The sequence below is a fragment of the Struthio camelus genome, chromosome 4, assembly GCF_040807025.1.
Source record: "Struthio camelus isolate bStrCam1 chromosome 4, bStrCam1.hap1, whole genome shotgun sequence".
In the NCBI taxonomy this organism is placed as follows: domain Eukaryota; kingdom Metazoa; phylum Chordata; class Aves; order Struthioniformes; family Struthionidae; genus Struthio; species Struthio camelus.
The window spans coordinates 61,778,576-61,801,135 of NC_090945.1; the positions used below are offsets into that span (position 1 = coordinate 61,778,576).

Sequence of the window (22,560 nt, forward strand, 5' to 3'; positions counted from 1 at the left end):
TGTTCTTACAAAAAGAGAAAATGAGTACAAGAGGTATGCAAAGGATTAGTACTGTAAGACAAGTACCGATTGAATTTGTACTCTGTACTGCTTTATGAGTGGTTTTCTCAGTCAATGGCAATATTTGAAAGTCATAAATTCAGTTCATCCCCCCCTCCCTGCCCCTTTTTTCCTCCAAGACTATCAGTGAGTAGGGATTCAATGGGTTGGCAGAACAGAGACATCAAATAAATAACTATTATTAAGAAGGGAACTGATTTTTATTTGGATTGCCAAAGGTTTTTCCCTCCCAATGCCCAGCAAGTAAAGAAAGCATACAGGATTTCATAAAAAAAAAAAATCAGAAATAAAGAAGACAGTAGGTGAAGACTGAGCGTAACTCTTATTTTCTCTTCGACCCCTCGGACCCTAGCAGACTGTGAGCTCTCCTTGGCCTTAATGGAGGGGAGAAATCCACATAGAGAAATGGAAGTCTAAGACTTCCTGCACAACTGGGAAAGAAATGAGAAAGAGCCAAATCATATTTAGTCCGTAAGACACGTCGGAAAAGTAATTTAATGCATCGGGCTGATTCAGGTCGGACTCACTGTGACTGCACTGCCGTGCTACTATTTGCCTATCTATTTGGGATGCTTCATTTGCCTCAGTGCACAAAAAACCCGATCCACCTCATGCAGGCACAGCACAGATTATGGTTCAACGGTTAAACTGTCGGCTTTGCTGCTCTGCCGGCGGTGACCGCCCGCAACGCAGGAGACGCCTCTTCCTTCCAGAGCGGCAGAGCTAACTGCCCCGCACCGAGCAGCAGCTGCCCCCCGTTTCCTTCCCGGCCGACCGGCCAGGGCCTGAGCTGTAGCTGCCAAGCCGTCGCGCCAAGCCAAGGCGGAGCGCGTCGGGGGCTCCCGGCCGTTAACGGCACTCTGCCCTGCCCCGCTAACGGTCCTGCCAGCCTGCCCCGCACCCCCCCGCCCGCGCGGCAGGCTCCCTCCACCCCGCCCCGCCCCGCCCCGCCCCGTCCGTCGCGGCTGTGACGCCAGCGCCGCGCGCCAGGTGTTCGGAGTTGGCGCGAAGGCGGGGGGGGGGGGGGCGGGAGCGATGGAGCCGGCGGCCTCCCGCTAACGAGATAAACCGCCGCCAGCAGCATGGTGAGCGCGGCGCCGGGGGGAGGGGGGCCGCGCCGCGCCGCGCCCGGTGCCAGTGGGGGGCGCGGCCTTCCCCCTCCCCTCCCCTTCTCTCCGCGGTTTCTCCCCCCGGGGGGGGCGGGTGGCGGAGCGTTGTGCAGTCTCCCGCTGGGGCGGCGCGGCGCGGCCGTCAGCGTCCCCAGCGCGCGGCAGCGGCCGTTGAGGCTGCTGGCGAACTGGGCCGGCCGGGCCGGGCCGGGCCGGGCCGGGCCGGGAGCGGGGGTCCCGCGCTGTGGCGGAGCGGCAGGGGGCTGCCAGGGCGGGGGCGGTGGTGAGGCCACCGCTGGCAGCGGAGGAGCCGCTTATCCCTGCCCGCCCTGCGGCGCTCCCCGCGCCTTGGGGCTGCGGCCCGGCTTCCCCCCGGCCTGTGCCGCGGTGGCCTGTGCAGGGAAATTAAAGTCGTGGCCAGGGAAGCAGCTTCCCGCGGCTGTATGCGCAGCCCGGGTACCTGAAGAGGGAAGCGGCTGTGCCTGTCTCCGGCCCCCATCCACCCCCAAGCCGATGGCGCAGCAAGGTGCAGGCCGCGAGGCTGTCCGAGCGTGGGGTTCCTCCTCTTCCCAAGCACCAGCGGGCAGTCGGACAACTTGGCCTCTCTTTCCTGAACACAGCCTGTTTGCATCTGCCCTTAGTAAGGGTGTACGTGAGGAGATGTCTGTTTCACAAGTGCACAGTGTGCAATGTTTGTAGAAAGGCTGTTCAAGTCAGAAAAACAGAACTTGATCTGTAAGTGGAAGCAATTATAAATAATGAAGGAGGCAACTCCCCTATGCGGGATGCGCATAGCTTGTAAATGTATGTGTGTGTGCGTTACAAGATTGAATTTTGTCTTCTTCTCTTGATCAATTAAATTTGCTTCTGCTTAGATGGGGTCTGTGTGCAGGTGTTACAAGGTTAACTAAAAATGCTGCTCTATGCCAGCTTCATTCAACTCTGATTTTGAACTCCGTTTACATAGAACTTGACCTTGTTTGTATATTACACCTGACACTCAGCAATGATGGGCAGCACCACCCCACTCTTTCCCAAACTGATACAAAGGTTTGCCAGCACTACAAATCGTGATACTATTAAACCATGATATTTTGGTAGTCTGTTAGCGGTGGTTGACCTAGAGCTACATAGCAGGACAAGAGTTTCTCTGCCTCTCTTGTTCCCCTACCACCATCTCTTTACAAAACTGATCATACTGGGAAGTTTGCTTCCTCCTTTCCCACCTTGCTGGGATAAAGGCTCTCTTCCTGCATGTTGCCTCTTTCTAAGAGGCATGCATCTCACAGTGTTTGGGCCTTTCCTGGAAGGGAGGAAGACGGCCATCATTCTGGGGGGAAGGATGAGCTTCCCCAGTCCATTCCCTTTCCCGTGCTGAAGAGAAGAGGCTGTGCAACCATTGGTGCTGCAGCTGTAAAGAGGGAGGCAAAATGTAGTGATAGTAACCTTGTACCCTGCTCTGTGCTGTGCAAGGACACCACAAGCATACTGGCATTTATTTTATGTACTTTTAAACCTTTTTTCATGTAGCACCAAATACAAGTAGCCCCTATCTGCCTCATTCCACAGCATCTTCTCAGTTCTGCTATACTGATTTGTGTTAGAAAGGATTTACTTTTATCCGGGTTAGTTCCCTGATCCAGGTACCGTGCAAAGGGCTGTATAATGCTACAACTGAGGGAACGAATGACTGGTAGTAGGGGCTACTTGCGCTGCCTCTCTTGCAGCCATACAACAGTTATATGGCCATAACTGTAGTATCACTTGTGTATACTTAGACCTGTGATATTGTTCTAAAATAGTACCTGGACTATATAGTACCTAGACCTCATTTATTACTATTAGTAAGCTTTAAATTAGTGTAGGTATCCATGCAAGTATTACTGGTGTAACTGAAGTGATGTTTGGAATTTGATTTCAGGCAGTGCAGTTTTTGTGGACGTGCCAGGTGTCAAAGCTGATGTGTGCGCAAAACTTGCGCTGAAACAAACAGACTTGTAGATTAGCGCAAATGATTTTTTTGATGCAAAGCTCCTATGGATACACTTCAGAGTACCTAATGAAACTGCATTACTTGTTGTTGCAGTCATTGAGCTAGGTTGATGAAATTCAATTTTCTACCTCACAGTGTAGTTTTGAGATGCAAACTTAGTTGTAACAGTGTTATTCTGGAAAATACTCTGCTTTATTTGAACCCAGTCTTTTAAGAAGACTGCACTCGTTGTGGCTAATAATGCAGTGTTGCATGTACAGTGCACATTCTGACAGGGTTGAGATTCTTCTGTCATTGAAGCATTGGAATAGTTTTGTACTGAAATTTTATCTGCTCTGTGGTCTTTGGTTTAGGAGGCTTTTAAAATGCAGGAAAAAATTGTGAGAGAAAATCAGATTGGAGAGTTTATGAGAGAAGTGTTGCAAAGACAGCTTTTATAACTGAATTTTCTAACCTGAGTATTAGCTAGTCTTAAAAGTTACCCTGATAAACTCTTTGAGTAACCAGTCTTTGCACTAACAAATTGGTTTAAATTCAATTAGCCTTATTTCTCCCCAGTAAAGCTGACAGATAGAAATCTTTCAAGAGAAAACTTGCAACCTGACATGATTCATTTCTGTTCTCTACTACTTCTGCATAAGACTGAGGATTTGAAGCAGTAGTGAAAACTGCCAAGAACTGGACTACTTAGCCGTTAATGAGGTTATACAGTTTTACTAAGATAGCTCAGCAGGAAGCAGTGCACCTGGCTACAGCGTTTTAGGCTGACCAGTGCTGTGCACCAGCTACTCTCCAAATGTAGGCAGACTCATCAGAAATACTGGGCCTTGTTTGGGACCATGGTTGGGTCTCCTCAAAATGTGGTGGTGCAGATGTGGATCAGAATCCCTTGTTTAGTAGCCATGGTTTAAAAGAAGCCTTTAAACTCAATATGCCCAGTCAGTAATTGCTTCATGTTTATTTTCAGATCTGTACTGGTAAAAAGCAGAATAACAACCCCACCCCACCCTAAACCCCATTTAGGCAGAACTGCTTGAAGTTGTGTTTCACATTGCTGCTGCTGAAGCACCCATGGGGAGCCACAGTAATATAGGCTTGCCTCTTTAATTTTATTCTTCTAGGCAAGGAGATCACCTGGGACAGCCGTACTGGTGAACATATCTCCAGGATATGCAAGACTGATGAGTCTTGTGGTTTTTAGGGGAACACCCCAATGGGAACTTGTCAGTCACACTGGCCTCCTCTCATTTGAATGCATACAGATAAAAACTAGACATACACAGTTTATTTCCACAGTTAGTTTTGCAATGAATTAATTATTTATTTGGTATCTCTTAAAAAGTAGCACAAAAAAATTTAGCTCTCATGCGTCTCGGATAAAAGAAAGGTAACTTTATTATTACATTATGACATACTTTTCTGTCAAACCAATTGAATTCACTGTCTGTTTTAGTCCAGTAGTTTCTAACAAGATTACCTTTTCTTCAGAAGAGTAGGATGCCCAAAGAAGATTGGAGGATATATAATGCTGAAGATTGAAGAAGATTGTACATAGCTGTCAAATTTCCTTTGTTGCTTAGGGCTGTGTAGTTTAGTCACTGGGAAGTAGATTGTCACTATGGGAAATTAAAATTTACTACCCAAATACAAACCTTTAGTCAAAAAACTCTAGGTGGCTTGTGTGCTATTATAGTTACACTATTTTCTGAAAAAACCCTTAACACAAACATGTAGCAATAAAAAATGGAAAAAAAAAAGCTGCTATTTCCTGAGGATTGAGGCGCAACTTGCAGCAAGAGAATAGAATGTACTGTGTTAACATATGGAGGCAGTTTTAGAATATGGAGCTGCTGCATCACCACAATATTTTTGAGGGAAAAATAGTGTTTTTGTGGATGCTACTTTGAGTCAAACAGAAACAAAATCATTAAAATAATTGTTTATTCTCATTTGTCTGTTAATTTAATGAACTCCTACCTTGCGTTAGCAAAGATAGTAGCAGTTGACTGTCATCAGTTTATTTTAGATGTTTAAACTAGTTTGGCTGAAGGAGAGTAAAAAAGGTAATAGCTTGTTAAGGTGACTGTAATTAGATAAGTTTTTTTTTTTTAGCTTCAAATGACAGTTTAGTTCCTCTTTATAGCACATTAAATGTACAGGGGCATAGAGCCGTGGTATTCATTTTCTGAATTACTGTTGTTTATGAAGAGGTAACTGGATATCTCATGAGAACTGCTGAGCCAAAAAAATTGTAATTTACATGTTGTATTCTGGGCCTTAACAGTTCAGGGACCTTGATTAAAATAGTGGAAGAAGCTGGGACACACAGGTTAATTTCATATATTTTATTTTTCAAGTCCACATTCCATAAGCAGGATATAATTAAGTGTTTCCTTATATCAGTCCATAAAAAATAATATTATTGCATATGGTGTTTGTAGAGCAGCTCACTTACTGCGGTATATGTTCACTAGTCAGCAGTTTCTAGTTTAAATACTGGAATGAATAAAGAGTTGCTATTGATTTAAAATTAATTATTCTCCGAATATTTTCCACTGAAAAGTAACGTTTATAACTATAAAAATGAAAATAAAGCTTGGTTCTAAAGTCAGTTTATTTTGCTGTGTTGTAGTATTTAACTAATGTTACTATGTAAAAGATCTAATGAGAATTGTAATCATTTTTATCTGTTGCCTATATAAATGTAAGACTAAAAAGAAGTCAGTAATGAGGCCTGGGTGATCTAACGCTTGAATCTACTTCAGGATTTTTTCAATAGATGCTTTTCAGCTTAGATATAAGTATCTGCAGTCAAAATTTCAGCGCTCACAAAGTACTGCATTCGTATTGTAGGAGTACATGTAAAATAGCTGAGTGCTGAAAATTTATGCCTTAAAGCTCAAGTAGATGAAAGCGTATAAAATCTCATTGTGGAAGAAAGTTTCTCGGTCTACCCCTGTCTGTTTGCAGAATCAATATTGTTATATGCCGGTGAAGTGTAAAGAGTCTAAATTTTAACAGGAAACAACACTTCTGATTCTAGAAAATTGCTTTAAGCTTAGTATAGTAAATAAATTACAAGTATCACATATTTTGTTAATGCTTACAAATAACGTCTTCTATTGGTTTTAGACCCATAGGGCTCTGATAATCCAAATAAGTGGGGAACTGGTAAGAGAAAAGGACCCTGAAATACTTCTCATTGACCATATTCTTACAGAGCCTATAAACAGTACTATTTTCTTAAAAATACTTACTTTACCTGTAGTTCCCTGTAATGATCAAGAACTAACCAGGTGAACTCTATGATGAGGAAAGGAACAGCTATCACCTGAGCGGGAGATAGTCCTAAGCCACTCCCTTTATCTGCTATATATTTAGGCCAGATTAGTACCTTCTTTCTGTAAAATGGCTGCTACCCCTAGAGGTAGTGATACCAAACAGGTATGGATTTTCTCAAATTGTTTTTTAATAAAACTGATTTTTTTTAAACAGAAGTTGGGTATGCATTTATATGTCAAACAATATCTCTTCTATTGAAGCTTCAGCTGTTAGTTTTACTTATATAGAAAGTGTTTTCTTCTGTGATTGTTGTGTTATCATAAGATAATAAAATAAAGTTATAAAATAGACCTTTTGCAGTTCTCCTTATTAGGTTGTTATATAACTCTTCTCTTTGCTTAAATTTTAATCTTTCTTATTGGCTAGTTCATGATGAGTGATGGTTACTGTTCTAAATTTGTAAGAAGGTGGAGAATGCCATATGTCCTATTACTTGACTGCTTTCTAGCTCTTCTTAGTGCTTCTTAGCTTCTAGTGCTTCTTAGTGCCCCCCCCCCCCCCCAAAATGGATGATGCTTTATATGCGAATTAGTCATTTTAACTGTAAAAGTATTTTGGGCTAGGCTTATGCGGGGAGAAAGGGAAGAAAAAAAAAAAAACTTTGACCCTAGATCTGTTTCAAGTAGCTCTATTTCGTTGTTGATGGAAGTTTGTTTTAAAGTGTGTATTGGTAAAGATGTGTGATTAAGGGGAAAAATAAACACTTAATCATTAAAGGACAAGAGAAAGGTTGCATGATGTCTGACTTCTGCTGACCACCTACATTTAACTAGTTGGTCTTTGTTGTCTAGGCTTTAAACAAAATGTCCAGATCAACAAATACTGTAACAGAAGAGTTGCTGAGGAAGTAAATTGCTGTTTTAAGTATAATGCTGTTCTGTAGTGTCATACTTATAAGAGCTATGTATAATTAAAAAAATATATACAACTCTCTTTCCCTGTTTAATAGGATATCCGGAAATTCTTTGGGGTTGTACCTCCTGGAAAGAGACAAGAATGTGAGACTCTGAAAAAGAATGAAAACTTAAAAAATGGGGAAGGGACCTCAAGTGGGAAGAAAAGGGGAAAGGAGACTAAGGTTAGTTTTTCTTTTTTTCTCTTTTTGTAGTTCTCTTATTTTTAGAGATATAGGAGGAGATTACCACTTAATAGTAACTTCTTGATCACCTACACAATTTGCTGCTAGAAAGTTACTAGTTTTTGAAAAATTTGGGTTGTAGGGCAAAGGGAAGATAGGTAAAAGTTAAATGATCAGATGCTAACGTAGAAAGAATCTGGTATGTTTGAAGTTAATCTAACTCTGCTTATATATATATTTTTTTCCTTATTTAGAAAGGGGGATGCTTATGCACAGTTAGTGTAGACATATAAAAATATCACCCATTTGGTGAGGTAAAACAGTGTGCTCTAGAAGCCCTCTGACCAGTTTTTAATTTCATAGTTTTTAATCATCTGAGGGAAACATTCTATCTATTAGGTGTATAATTTCACTGTCATAATGTAAAAGTAAAGGACAGTGAACTTAAAACAATGTTCTTATGGTTTTATGTGCCCTATTCTTTTTTCACTCTGTACTCCTCCAGTTATACCAAGGATTTAACAGGTTTCAGATTAGAATTGGTTGTTCCGTTTCAGATTAGAATTGGTTGTTCCGTTTCAGATTAGAATTGGATTATAAAACACATAGTTATGTTCATCTCAAATTATATTTTCAGAAGCATTTTATAGTCATGCATGATTACAGAGCAACCACAGTCAATAGTTTGATAGCCCAAGAAACTTCCTACTTGTGCAGTTTATGATTTTTCTAAATGTCTAAAACTTGTCAGGTTTTTAGAAGCTTTCTTAACGCTGCCTAATCTAGCTGCTGTCAAATGCAACGTATCTGATGATTGTGACCATTGGTACAATCTGTTATGGCAGTTGCACTGCTTAGTGAGAGGAAGAACTGCAGACAAACAGCACAGTGAAGTAAATCCAGCTTCAACTGCTGTATATGCTTTTTTTCCTTCAGTCAGTTGTTACTCTCAAGTCATGTTGAATTCTGGCAGGTACAGCTAAGCCACAGAACGGAACCATAAGTGTACTAGCCAAGCTCCTTACAACTAATTTATTGGCCTGTACCACTGTTACTTTTGCTGGGACCATGCCATTTCTTTCGCAGTTTGAAATTTTGAAGCACTTGAAAGTCTGATTCAAGTTTTAATGACAGTTAAAATCATCAATGTTTATTCTCAGTAGCATCATCTACTGTTTATTTGAAGCATGTTTAGCTTTACTGCTGTGGTTTCTTCCTTTTTTTCCTCCCTCGCCCTGATGAGTTAGCCAAAAGGTTGTTCTTAAATGTAATTTTGGGAAACTATTTTTGTTAGAATTTGTTTGAAACTCATAAGCTTGAATGGGTAGCTGAGTAAAATCTGGAAGGACCTGTTTATTGGTTGAACTAATGGACTGTTACTGTTAGGTGAAGAATTCACCCGGTGAAGATGATTCCAAACGAAAGCAAACAAACAAGAAAAAAAGAATAATCTATGATTCAGGTAATGTTTGCAATTGTTCTAGAATCCTGCTTTGCATCTTCTGCATAAAAATTCAAGGTTGATTAGCTAAATGTCACATCTGAAAGCTGTGCTTTGTCTCTTCTTTTTGTAAACATGATTCTCAAAAAAACTTCTTACGTGCATCTGTGCTAGTGGAGAGGGATATCTTTGCATGCACTGTTCATGGAGATTTTTATTAGTTCACAGAAATTATTGCTGGATAGCTAATAACGCTTGATAGCAATAAAGGGCAACACATGCCATAAAATGAAATAGCTATTAATAAGACTTGTTGCGCTCTCTCTTTTTTTAATCATTAGTCAATTTGATAAAAATTCTAGAATTTTTTTTTGCAAACTTGTATAGAAATTATTGGAAGTTTTAGGTTTCCCCTTCTATTAGGGATAAATAACATTCTACATTGGATACAGGAGTCTGATTATATACTATAATTTCACATTTACTCGCACTGCATGTACATGATATGGTAGGCAATTTTTATAGAATAACTTTTGTTTCCATACTTATCATTTTGTTTTGAAACACTAGAAATATGGGATGAATACTCACTAGATTTTTTGGTGTGTTTCAAATTCAGAGTATTGAATGTACAGAGTATCATTTAAAGTACTGCTTGTCCCATTTAAAAAATAGTCTTTGGAATATAATAAGAAAACCCCTTTTATAGCACTCGTATCTTCAAAAAACTTGCCTGTCAACTTTGTTTAATATAAAAGCTTGAAATTCCTTGTTTGATCTTTCTCAGCTGTTCTACCATTCAATCTCTTTGACTGGATTCTGAATCTTGCAAAGTTGTTGTGAAACTGCAGAAAAGACTGCTTTGCAATTCCTGCAATTCTTGACTCTTGCTGAATTCTTGACTGCCACTTTTGCTTGAATTTTTAGCTACCATTTAATAATAGAAGTTGCTTCTCTTGTAAAAGAAAAGCAAGGACACAAACACCTTCATGCATAGGAAAATTTGTTCAAAAATCTGAAGAAATTATCATACTAACATTTCCTGTTTAACTGCAGGGAAGAGCAGCAGAAATGTTTCTACAATAAGGTTCGGAGTATACAAGTAATATGTGATTCAGCTGACTACCTTTAAAAGTATTTGTACACCTTCACTTAGTGCTGCCATTGTCTGCAGCATTAGCTCATTCTAGCCTGTTAGAAGTAGGAGAGGGAAAGAGAAATATTGCTCTAAATTTTTGAAGATGAAAAAGCTTCTCACAGACTGAAAAACATGAGTGTGTTGGTATGACTTTGTAGCCATCAGGGTTTTTTTGTTTGTTTTAAACAAACAAAAAAAAATTACAGATATATCAGTGTATACCACAGAAAAAGGCTCTGAAGAGTAGCCATCTGTTAACCCATGCTAGTTCTCTCAGCTTTTCAGTTTCTGTCCTATTTATTCATTTGGATGTTGGTATATGTAATCTTCAGTGCTGTAGTTTCTCCATCTCACAGTAGTAGTTAAAAGGACAAATGGCAATGAAAATAGTAGTCTACCAGTGTCCCCTTGAAAAACAGGAGTACAACCATGGTGATCTGTTTTAGCCTGTTAATAGATTTTTGGATCAGGTATATTGACCAGCATAATACAATCTGTGTAAGCACGTAAGTTCAGGCTGATGAATGTATGTAAAAATGTTTTGTTGTTGCAATTCTGTGACAGTTGCACTCATGTTTTCAGAAAGGTTTCTAAGCAAAGTATTTCTTTTTAAATAAAAAAAAAAAAAACAAAAAAAACAACCCCCCCCCCCCCCCCAGACTAGACTGAGTTCTGGACAAATTTTCATTTAGTCCTGTATGTGCTGGCCTAAATGATGGTTAGGCTATTAGCTGATGGGGAAAAAACGAGGCTATGCTCTGACCTTACATACAGTATTTTTTTCTCAATCAGTTGAATGTATTTTAACACATGTTAACTGATGTTATTTGATCTATTGCTTAAAGTCTGTTACTTAAAGTCTCTGTGTATATGGAGGAAATCTCTATTTATGCTGTGGTCAAAATACAGATTCAGAAGAGGAGGTGCAGTCAGTGAAAAAATCCAAGAAGCCATCTGAGAAAAAAGCAGCTACTTCAAAACTTGGTAAAGTTCTAAAGCAGGATCCTGTTGTTTATGTTTCAGAGACAGGTAATGGAAGAAATGCATCATTATATGTTCAGCTATAACGAGACAGATAATGTTAGAGATGGGATGGATGGTTTAGCTGTTGTACTCTTAAGTATAAATGTAAGACCCAATATTGAGGAAGGAAAACTGTGTTCTCCTTAAACCGACCAACCGAAAGCACATCAGAAGTTTAGCCTCTGGTATTGTAACATCAGGAGCAGGGTAAAACGGAGGTAACGTCAGGAAGTGGCTTAGGTTGGTTTAATTGTCCGTATAACTTCATGAACTACCAATTTTTTGCTTAAAAGTATTTCATAGGTTTGGTGGGGAGAGTTGAGTAAAGGATATCTTTATAATATGCTTAAGCTGCTCACTTGCACTTTTTCTGAAATGAATGTTGATTGTGATAAACAGGTGTGAAAACCAGTTCCCCCTAGCCCCCCTGCTGTATGAATCTCCATTTCTTTAATCTTTGCCTGATATGTGAAAGTTGGCAGTGGCAAAAATTCTTGCTTTGGTCTTTCCTGACAATACAAGCCAGAACTTAACATGCTGCTTCCCCCTCCTACTCCCAACATACCTGTTAGCCTTCTAGAATTAAAAAAAACTGGTTGTGGCAATAATTTGTATATATCCTGCCAGCTTCTTGGCCTTGGATCTCGGCTTCCTGAATTCTTAAGGCTTTTTTTGCTTTTAGGAAAAGGAACGGTGTAATCAACCATTCTTGGTCTTTTTCAAGTCTTGCATCACCTAAACAATTATTTCAGAGGCTATGGATTTTTTTTAACTGTTAAATTCTAAGTACAATTTTGTTTAGAATTAAACTCTTCTTTAGAAGCTATATACTTAAATTTGTCGTTGTCTGTTCTGTTGAATGATACTTGAAGCTTGAGGTTAAGATTGTGGTTTTAGTTTATTAGTTCGATTTAAAAATTCTTGTATTTGAGTTTGTAGTATTCGTTATTTGCATGGTTGTTGCTCCTTATTACCACTATGAGTGTTGCTTTGCGTGTGATATCCTTGAGCTTTGTGCTTTAGAGAGGAGAGTCTTGTTTGACTGTAAACTTAACAGAGGAGACATTCATCTGTTGTAAACCTGCTGTTAAGGAAGTCTCATCCTGCAGAATTTTCATTAAACATGACTTTCCTCCCAGCCCCCAAAGAAAACAAAAAAAGAGTGTGTTTTTTTGTCCAGTGCCCTTAGTTCTATCTTGAAGCAGTTTTGTTGACAATTATTTACTTTGTATTTAAGATGCAATGGAAAGGTTTTGGTGGCATTAGCTACTGTTAGTTGACAGGTAAATATAGGCTTGTGTAGACTCGTGTCCTTATCACGTGTTTGAGTCAAGCTCTGTTAGGGATATGCTACCAGCCTAAGGGGAAAATAATCAGGTTTTGTGAATCCTGTAAAATGTTTCTATGGAAGAAAACTGTCAGAGCGTCTAATACTTAGCTTAATATTTCAGTACTATTTGAAGATGGAGTTGACTTTATTACTTTTTTTTTAAAAAATATGAAAACACTTGGCTGTGTTGTGTATGCATGCGGTTGTCTTTTGAGGGAGGAGGAGGTGCTGAAATTTGCAAGAGTATGCTTGCAACTTCAGGATATGCTTTTGCTGGTTAAAATGAGATAGGAGAGCAGTCAAGAGGTCTGTTAGTGGCACCTAACTAAAAGTGAAGAATATATGCAGGCAGAGAAAATTCACTTATTAAAGCTTATTGTCAGAATCGTTATCCTGATTTATTGAACAGCATGGATTGGCAGCATCTTAAAAGTTGGACTCGGTTTACTCAATGTGTTCAAAACTGTTGTGCATTATTATTGAATGATTCACTGTTTCATTGCTCATAGGTATTCAATTTAAATTGCTTGTGTTAAATTCATTTTTTCCCACAAATTTGCTTTTAAAGCATAAATATCTTTCTGCATTGATCTATTGTAATTTCACATTGTCTTGTTGTAATGCAGATAAACTTAGGTGTTTGGACACCAAACAATGGTTACTATACTTTGATCAGCTACAGCACAAGCTGTAAAATTGCCTCGAAGTTGCAATAGTAGGATATACACTTTTATCCTGGAGGTGCATTCCTCAGAGTTTTTGATGCATCTCTGTCAACTTCCTATCGCTTGGACTTGAAGCAAGACTTGTGCTTTTAACAATTGCTGCTGTGGCTAAATATGCTGGTTCAATAGGCTTACTACATCCAGTCTGAATTTAGCTGAGGTTTTAACTATCAGATCTTAAGCATTTGTCTCCTAAATTAGCGTTCTTTCACAACAGAAGTACTTCCCCTATAAAAATTCTTAGAAAAAGTGATCAAGTTAATGCCAACACTGATCTGAATCCAAATCTTCTTGGTTAAAACGTATTATACGAATGTTACGATTGCAGTAGTTCTTCTGTGATTCACCTTTGAGTTTTAGGTTTGCATTTTGAAAGAGTAGGCGCTATGCCTGGGTTTTTGTGAGATTGTTGCTGAGAATATAGATAATGTTGCCTCCCTAATCTTACCCTGCATTTTTCATTTAAAAAAAAAAAAAAAGGATTGTTTGCTGCTATATCCCATTAGAAGCATGATTCCACTGGCTGTTTTTTTTCCCCCCACCGTCTTCCTCTTCCTGCCTTTTTTCAGAATCACTTTTTCAGAGTTGTGTACATCTTGTTTCAGATATTTGACCTGGCACATATTCAAATGAGCCCAGTTTACCAAACTATCATGAACAGTTTATTGGTTTGTCTCTATTTTTTGCTCAATTTTTTTTTCCTTTGACAATTTTGCCAGCCACTGTTTTCTTCCCAAATCAATTATAAAGGGTATTTAATAGCATTGACCCCAGAGTGGATAAATTATCAGATTCCTGGGTAATAAACAGAACACTTTTAGGGTCGTTATGCAATTGAAGTTGGCGTAATCAAGCTCTTCTGCATGTGATACCATGGGAACACTGGTCAAGGTTATTGGTGAAATAACTGAAGACCGCAGTTCAAGGTTACTCTTATCTAAAGAATCTTAGGTACACGCATGGTTGACTTATACTGTGTGATTAAAACAATGTCTTTATAACCTTGAGAGTTTACCCTTTAATTTTTGTATTTAATCTATGCATAAATTGTTTCTTCAGCATAATGGAGTTTTCAGCAGTGTGTGTATATTTTTACTGATGCTGACACAGCTATTATCTTGAGATGCATGTGTATATATATGTATATACACATATATAAAAAAAAGAAAGATGGTAATTAATTTTGTAGGTGTTTTTTCTACTTATTTTTAATATTACATCATTGAAAGCTTAAATCAAGAATAGTCTTGTTGGACTTGTTCCAAACTTGCAGCTTAATGCTTAGGGGCTCTGTCTGCAGCAATGTTTTTGAAACAGCCTTTTGGCATCTCTTTGGATAATCTGTTGCCTCTGCCTGTTTTTGAATCTGATTTGAAACTCTCTCCTCTGTTGTTTGAATTTTTCTTCTGCTCTTCTGTATAACTTTGCTTTGGGATATAGTTTTCTTGAAAAATGTTGTAGGATTTTTTTTTTAAGTGTGGATTTATGAGAATATTGTCTTGCTTTTTGTTTCTTTTTGACTTGTGAAGTTAATGTTGTTTGTGATTCTGTAAGAAATGCTTCACTATTGATGAAAGGAATCTAATTTAAATAAGTATTTAGTTTACTGATATCCAAAGGTAAAATGTAATTACTCTAGCAAGTAACGGGGGGAGGGTCTTCCCCCCCCTTCCCTCTCTTTCTAATTGTGTTGTGATGCTACAGTCTGGTGGAGTGGGAAAAATCCAAATGTTTGTTGTACTTGTTAAAATAACACTTTGTTTAATGAAGTCTGGAACCTTGAGCTTTGTTTGCGGAAGATGACCTGTTATTATGATGTGTTGAGCCTCATCTGGTTTCATCACAGCTGGTTAATTTGGTAGGAATTGTAACTTCAGTGGCTTTTAGTGAATACCTAATCTTTCATATAAATCGTGTAGGGATAATTATGCATATGTAGCAATTGTCTTTATAGTCTGAATATTGCAAAATACAACTTGAAAAATAAGTCCTGTTTTGGTGGTAGACTGAATAGCTTATAGAGCTAGAAAAACGGAAGTGATAGAAACTGAGTAGGATTGCTGGGAAACTGCTTCTTGAGAGCTTAGAAGATGGGACAAGAAGAGAGTAGCCTGTGTATGTACTTGCTAAATACAGAGTGCATGTTATTAAAAAACAAAACAGAAAAATGAGATAAATACTAGTACTGGTGTCCCCCCAAAGCCCCAAAACCAAATGCTATGGAATGAGCAATGGGTTGTTGGTGAATGAGTATCCCTTAGACAGTGAAACGCTTTGCATGTAAATAAAAATTTGTCACTCTTATTTCCTGAACAATACTGCTATTGTATATACTTGTGGAAACTGCTACACTTGTGGAAAATGGATGAAGATGGCAAATAGCTCTTAATGTAGCAGCTTTTCTGTAAAGTTTTTATGAAAAGTCATTGAAAATATGCAGTTGATCCTCAAGGGAATTAGACTTAATACTCACTTGAGGAAGGACAGCGTGGATTTGGACATAGACATCTTACAAAGAAGCAGGAACCAGGGCCACGAAGGACAAGGCAAAAGGCATTTAGAAATGAGCCCCCTTGAAATTAAATTTGGAACAGATGCCTAGATGCTCTCTGTACTTTGTGCCTCATTTCTCCTTGCATAAATTTGCAAATACCAGCAGTACAGCATAAGGATAATAAATGTGCTGTTACACTCAGTGGTGAGAGAAGTGTTGTATACATATATTAAAATGTATGATAGTATCCAAATTTGTCTTTCTGAATGGGAGGGTAACTGGAAATTGGACGTGTGGATGAAGTGAAATGTGACCGTAAAGATGAGATCTCTGCTCTTGTCAAGAGCCAGTGGTGATCCTTGTTCTTCTCTCTGCAGAATGTAAGATGACAGCAGTTTGGGGAAGTAGATGTGGTAACTTCAAATGAAAGTTGAATAGATTTTATCCATCAAAAGATGGGTTGATTACAGGATTTCTTTGTCAGCCTGTAGTTCAAATGTGGCAGGATATAAAATAAAATCCTAGAGGAATATTGTTAACGAGATTAAATAGGAAAACTCTAATGAATCTAAGTTTTTAGTAATTGGTGCTGTTATTGCACTTATTTTTACAATTAACCACAGTTAAGGTATGATGTATTTTAACATCCTCATTTTTATTACTTTTTGGAGTAGTTTAAAAAAAAGTTATAGCCAGATAGACAGCTAGCTTAAATATTGTGATAGTCACTTGATGTGTTTGAATTACAAAATGCTTGTGTTAATTATCAATTTATTTTAAGGAAACTTCATGGAAAAATAACTTTCATATACATTTAATGCTTATTTCTTCTTTAAAAGACAGCTGCATGTCTGTGAGAGCTATTGATTCTGTATGCCATTTTCAATATTTTAAAGCCCAAACTATTCTTTCACCTTTTTGGAAAAGGAGGCTAGAACACAAAAGATAGTTTGAAGACTACAACTGTTTACCAACTGCTTCTAATTAAAATCAACATCTGCTGATTTGAGAAAGCATTCCTTTCAATAAAGCATTTCTCTTTCAATAGAACTATATGTATTTGAGTTATTACATGTATAAATGATCTTGGAATTATGCATTGATTTTAATGGGAAATACGATAGCATAAAATCCCCCTTCCTGTAAAAAAAACCTAGGTATGTAGCAGACTGTACATGTGAGTCTTCTAAATAGATGCATTGCAGTTACATGTGCTATTATTCTACACTGCAACTTAAGATGAAATGAATGGCAAATGAGTAACTCTTGCCATTTAATTTAGACTCAAAAGTTAACAAATTTTATCTCTGTTCTTGCCCTGAAAAGTGGCATGAAGCAAATTCTCCTACTGGTAGCTGAATGCAGAAGTTGGCTTGGATAAATATGATAGATGTTTTTCAAATCTAGGAGCTGAGAGGACATGTTTAATCTAGTGATAATTTGATACCTGTTCCTGTACAGGTACACTCTTCTGTGCCTCCAGCATGTACTTGGGGTTTATTTCTCTTCAATTTTTCACTTGGATTTTTGCACTTTTCTAAAACTACAATGCAAACCTTAAATGGAGGTCCTTCCAAGCTGTGAACTGTACTGCACTGCACGTATGGAGTTTTTTTCTTATTACAGAAGTATAGAAAAATGCACATATATTATTAATACATTAAGTAATATTGAGTATTTACATTTTATTTTTTTTGGAATCTAATGTTGTGTCTTCAATGTAGTATGTTTAATCTTTGTTTCGTTTTCCAGCTGAGCCCTGGTTTTGTTTTTCTCCTATTGACGTTCGGCTCCTTGTGCCATCATGAGGTGAAACATGGGAGATGTTTTGTTGAATAGTTATGTGTGCAGCAGAGCACGCTGTTAGTGATTGTGACCTTGTTGGTTGTAGAGAGGTAGAAACTGAGACCTCAAAAGGAGTACATATAGAATAGGACTATAGAAATTGTGGTATAGGGAACAACACTTTTTAGCCGTTTAACATCTGTTTTCCTTTTCATGTGCCAAGCATAACCTTTGATTTGCAGCACAAACTGCTGATGTTTAGGTAGATTTAAAAAGACAAAAAAAAGTCTTAAAAGTCCTGTAAGTGCAAACAGATCTTAGTTCTCCTGTGCTGTGTGTCCTACGCTGAACAGCATGCTTTTTAGCTAGCACCTAAAATAATAATACAGGAAGCACGTGCTTATTAGCGTTTGAAGTAACATTTTATTTAAAAAAAACAAAACAAAACTGACTCTTGCAGCCTCTTCATGATTACAAAGTCACTGTGCCATTTGATTGGGGGTCGAGGGGAAGCAGCACTTTTATCACTAATTCATATACAGCTGTTGTAGACATTTAACTTATCTACAAGTAGCTTTTTTTCTCTTCTGCTTATAGCAGTTGCAGTACAGAGCTTGCATTATGTTGCCCACCCACAACGTTAGAAGTTGAATTGTAATTTTTAAAATAGAAAATTTAAGATGTAGGAAAATATTCTTATTACAAGCTTCTTGCACATTTCAAATTATTTTTGTGAAGCATGTAAAAAAAGATGGCAAGTTTTGTACACAATTACAGAAAATTCTTTCAAAGATAGAAATGAGAATGTTGAAAGTTCTAGTTCACATTTTTTGTTTACTCTAGAGCCTCTCCCTTTATTTTTTCAATACTTGCACAAATGACCTTTGCTCAGAAATACCGTAAACTTAATTTAACCATTCAGTTATGCATACTGCATTTGAATCATAGAGTTGGTGAGATTGCTAGCAAAAACTTTCCTCTGTGAACTTTTCTGTAACTGTAATTCTGAACTTGACAGGGAAGGGGAGCCAAATGAAGCACAGCAGTAGTTGAAAATACCGTGTTCTTTGGATATTCTGATTTAGGAATTTGATATGGATATTTTGTTGTTGTTTTTTTCTTTTTCAATTCCTTTGTAGTGCTCATATATTTATTCTTCCTTTTGTAGTGATGATTTCATTACTGTGCTGAGTACTAAGAAAATTTCTGGAATTACTCTCTTGGGCATTATAGTCCCTGTTTGTTTTTTTCAGTATAGAAATCTATTTGTAGGGTTTTTTTTTTTTGTTAAAAATAGAACAAAAAGCAAAATCTATTTAGAATTTATAGTATCTTTTAGAATGGCCCTGCGCTCGTCTACTTTACTCAGTCCCTTCAGCTTGGGGCTAAACCTGTGTTCAGCATTAGCAGTTTCCTTCCCAGTTTTTGGGAAACCAACAGTGTTTTTTACTTAACTATCATGCTAAAAATGAGCTTCCTTGATTTCAATTATAGAGCCTTTAGGAAAAAATCTACCCAGTTCTTGAGACTTGGTTATTGCTAAAACACTATGTGGCTTGGAAACTTAATACAGAAAAAACATCTCCGAGATCTTTTTCAGCATTAAACTCCTATATATCTAATTGTGTTCTCACATGCAGTTTGTTTGTGGGGATATGCGTGTAATTTTTTGGGGTTTTTTTTTCAGATTTTAATTACTAGGTGTAGGCTTTTTGAAGATGCTTTCTAGAGAAAATGTAGTTTTGCATTTAATCACTAATATTACAGTGCAGTTTTCTTGTTATTTTAAAAATTTCAATGTTGAAAGTTTTCTGATCATTTCTGAGTTAAAGGCTTTGTAGTTTTTTGTTTATTTTTCAAACTCCATTTAACAAAAGAACAGACGTTATGGTGCTATATGCCTTGGTTGCTTGTTTGATAAGTCTAAGTGCCATCATTTAGAGGTCTACTTATTTAACAGATTAAATGCTAGATTTAGATCTAACAGAGTGCATCATTAACTGGTTATATAAGGTGTTTGTTGGTTTTTTTTTTTTATGAGGCAAAATAAAATAACTGCCCCCTCCCACCCCCCCCAAATAACCCCAAGCCAAAACAGAACTATTGTAATGTTAACTTATGTTCTCTGCTGAAGCCAGTGTCAGAATGTGTGAGCTCTCCTGTTCTGTTTATCATTCATAAGTTCCCTGAAATTTTTTTCATCGTTAAGTACCAATTATTCTATTTTAAATAAATTGACTTCAATATAAATGAAATGTGTTGTCAGTTAACTCAGCAAGTTGATGCCTTACTTCAGTGTGTGGCTTATCGAGCTATAGCTATTTTAGCTCAGGATGTTACTGCTTTCCTCTGCTCATTCCCTTCTACTTGCCGGGGGTTGTCTTTCCCTTTCCCCCTTTCAGTTCTCCTTACTGAGCTGCTCGAGTAAGTAGTCTCTTTAACTTAATCTGCTGGGTTAGCCTGAAATGTAAAGGAGGGCTTTCTGCTAGGTTTATTCGTATTGCCTGAAATGGAGTGCTGTGACCTCAGTTAGCTGATCTACCAGCACTGCTGCTGGAAACAAAACGCACTTGGATTTTCAAGTACCCCCCCCCCCCCCGGTCTATTTCCTAAGTATTGATTTATCATTACGGACTATTTCTGTCTTGCAGATAACTTCATCTGCTGGTTTTGTTGCCTAAAGCTTCATAGCATAGTGAAGATTCAGATCTATTTTGTGACATAGTAAAGCTATTATTATGCTAAAACTGTAACATCAGTTTAAATGAATAAAATTAAAACTCTCTATGATCAACTAGAAAGAGTTGATGGATTGACGATTTCTAATTGTATGCCAAGGTGGCACACACATCGGTTTCTATGGCTTCTAAGTATGAGAATTTGATTTGAAAGAATTTGCTGTAATTGGTGTTTTTGCAGATGAAAATCAGTTATTTCAGTTTTAATGTATTAAGCCTTCTGATATATTTTAATACTAACAAAATGTCTTTCTAAAGATATTTTTCAAAATAAGTATAGATATTTGGTTATAAGAATTCTATTCAATATGTAGTGGACAAAGGGTATTGGAGGCTATGTAGTTTTGTACTGAAGTGTATAATTGCCATTAGACATGCAGTTTATTTCATTAAGATTTTCAGATCATGTCTGAGTATTCAAGCAGCTCTGGCATTCCTCTAGGTACACTTGTATGTGTAAGAGCATCAGGACCGAACCTTTTGGGCTAAAGTGAAAAATATGACAGACAACTTTTTGAAATTATCTTTGGTTATTGGAAAAGTCAAATAGATACAAATTGGTGTCAGAGCAGTAAAATTAGAATGATTTTTGCTAAGTTTTATATTTTTATTACAGCATGGAACCTTGACATTTCAATATAGGCAGAATGCTAACAGTTGTGGTTTAAAGTGCGTGTTTGTAGTACATCTAAAAGCAATTGGCTCGTTGAGAAATGACATGGAAAATCTAAATGTCTGTGAAGACCAGTTTTTGAAACTTAGTGGGCAACTGTTGTATTTTTAAATGAAGAGGCTGAATGGAAAAATTGCATTCTCTGGTCACACGCAGCATCTAAATAATTCTTCTCTTCAAAGAGTTAAGGTTGATGAATTTTCATAGACTTGCTGGCTTTTTTGAAGAGTGTTGGTTCCCTTATAGTTCCTTTAAAGATTTATTGTAAGCACAAGGTGGATACAAAACTTATGGTCCTAGCAGTGTTGTCAGGAGTGTATTAGGTACTGACCAGTGCTTATTTAAAATGATCACAGCCTGATATAATGACTCCTTTTCATACAAACACTGTTTTTTCCACCCTAAACTTCAGTTTGGACAGTAGTGCCCGTTGCCTTAGATTGCAAGTTCTTTGGGACAGGAACTATCTGACGTACTTGAACAGATGTAGTACCATTAAAACTGAAGAACGTCCAGAATATGTTCATTTTATACAAGTAATGCGAGTTTAATGACTTTTGGATAGGATATAGTGCTTTAGTTCTATTTAGAAGTCCTCCTGTAGTAGTCTGCAAACATTGAGCAATTTAGCATACTTTTACCATATGTATTTACCGTATACTTTTACCAGAGTATTTGTAACCTTTCGGTGTCCTGCCTGTATTTGGGGTCAGATAGTTTTAAAACATCATAGCAAGAGTTTTTCCTTACTAAGAGGATCTGGGAAATTGCATATTACACTGATAAGGAATTTGACAGTACAGCAAAATTGAATGAAGATGAATAAAATATATTGTCCTAAAGGGCATCTGAGGTATCGTCCGATGTTTTTTGTCACCGTTATCCCTCCCTGCAATAGCCTGCTACCTTTTTAGATCTGGTGAAGTTGCTTCTGAACGTGAGCCTTTTAAATGGTTTGAATTTAAAGAAACGCTTAAAATAATTTAGATAATTTTGATAAAACAGGGTTAGGGAACAACCACACATGTTCTGCAATCAGCCGGTGAAAACCTGTTGAGGAAAAGTGGGGAAAGGAAGGAGGAAGGCCAGTAACAAACAGTTACAGGTGGGCTGCAGGCATTTGTTTATTAACCTAATTGTGCTGCTGCTAAAACAGTGCATAAAAGCACATCTGGCTTTCGTTTTATGTTATGGAAGAGTTCTTTCGAAGAACCTGGATTTAACTGTTGTTTGTTGCTAGGGAAGTCTGTTCTTGTCCATTGCCTGGCATGCTGGGGCCCTGCTTCATGTGTAGTGCTTGTAACCAAAATAATTAAAAGTGATCTTGTGGTTGTCATGTCTATCTGCTGCATTAATCACATTATCATCTCTCTTTATCAATTCTACTTCATTTCCAGAAAACTAGACTGTGTTACATGGCATACATGGCTTTGAAATGTGATTTGTCTTTGTAAGTCTTCACAGACCTAATTCTGAAAGAGCAAATTTATATGTTCTGGATATTTGTTCATTATACAGTACACAAAATGCATGGACAGAAATGAGGAGTAGTATTCTCAGAATGGTATCATTCTGCTATACATATGTTTTCTCAGAGTAAAAGTCATCTAGTTAACAATAAAACTCATTTC

The 22,560-nt window shown here is 37.7% G+C and overlaps 1 protein-coding gene across 3 annotated transcripts in view; it reads left to right on the forward strand.

The window, feature by feature from the left end:
- Window positions 1-1,011: 1,011 nt before the first annotated feature.
- The window catches only part of RFC1 (replication factor C subunit 1), a 44,430-nt gene continuing 22,881 nt past the window's right edge, over window positions 1,012-22,560 (forward strand). Inside the window, exons 1-4 of one of the 3 annotated variants that reach the window (XM_068943143.1) lie at window positions 1,012-1,145; window positions 7,454-7,582; window positions 8,969-9,044; window positions 11,071-11,145. In XM_068943143.1, coding sequence (XP_068799244.1) covers window positions 1,143-1,145; window positions 7,454-7,582; window positions 8,969-9,044; window positions 11,071-11,145 — 283 coding nt within the window. In that variant the 5' untranslated portion in view covers window positions 1,012-1,142. Of the gene's footprint in view, window positions 1,146-7,453; window positions 7,583-8,968; window positions 9,045-11,070; window positions 11,191-22,560 lie in introns of all 3 variants that reach the window. The other 2 variants (XM_068943142.1, XM_068943144.1) reach the window with 2 other exon arrangements.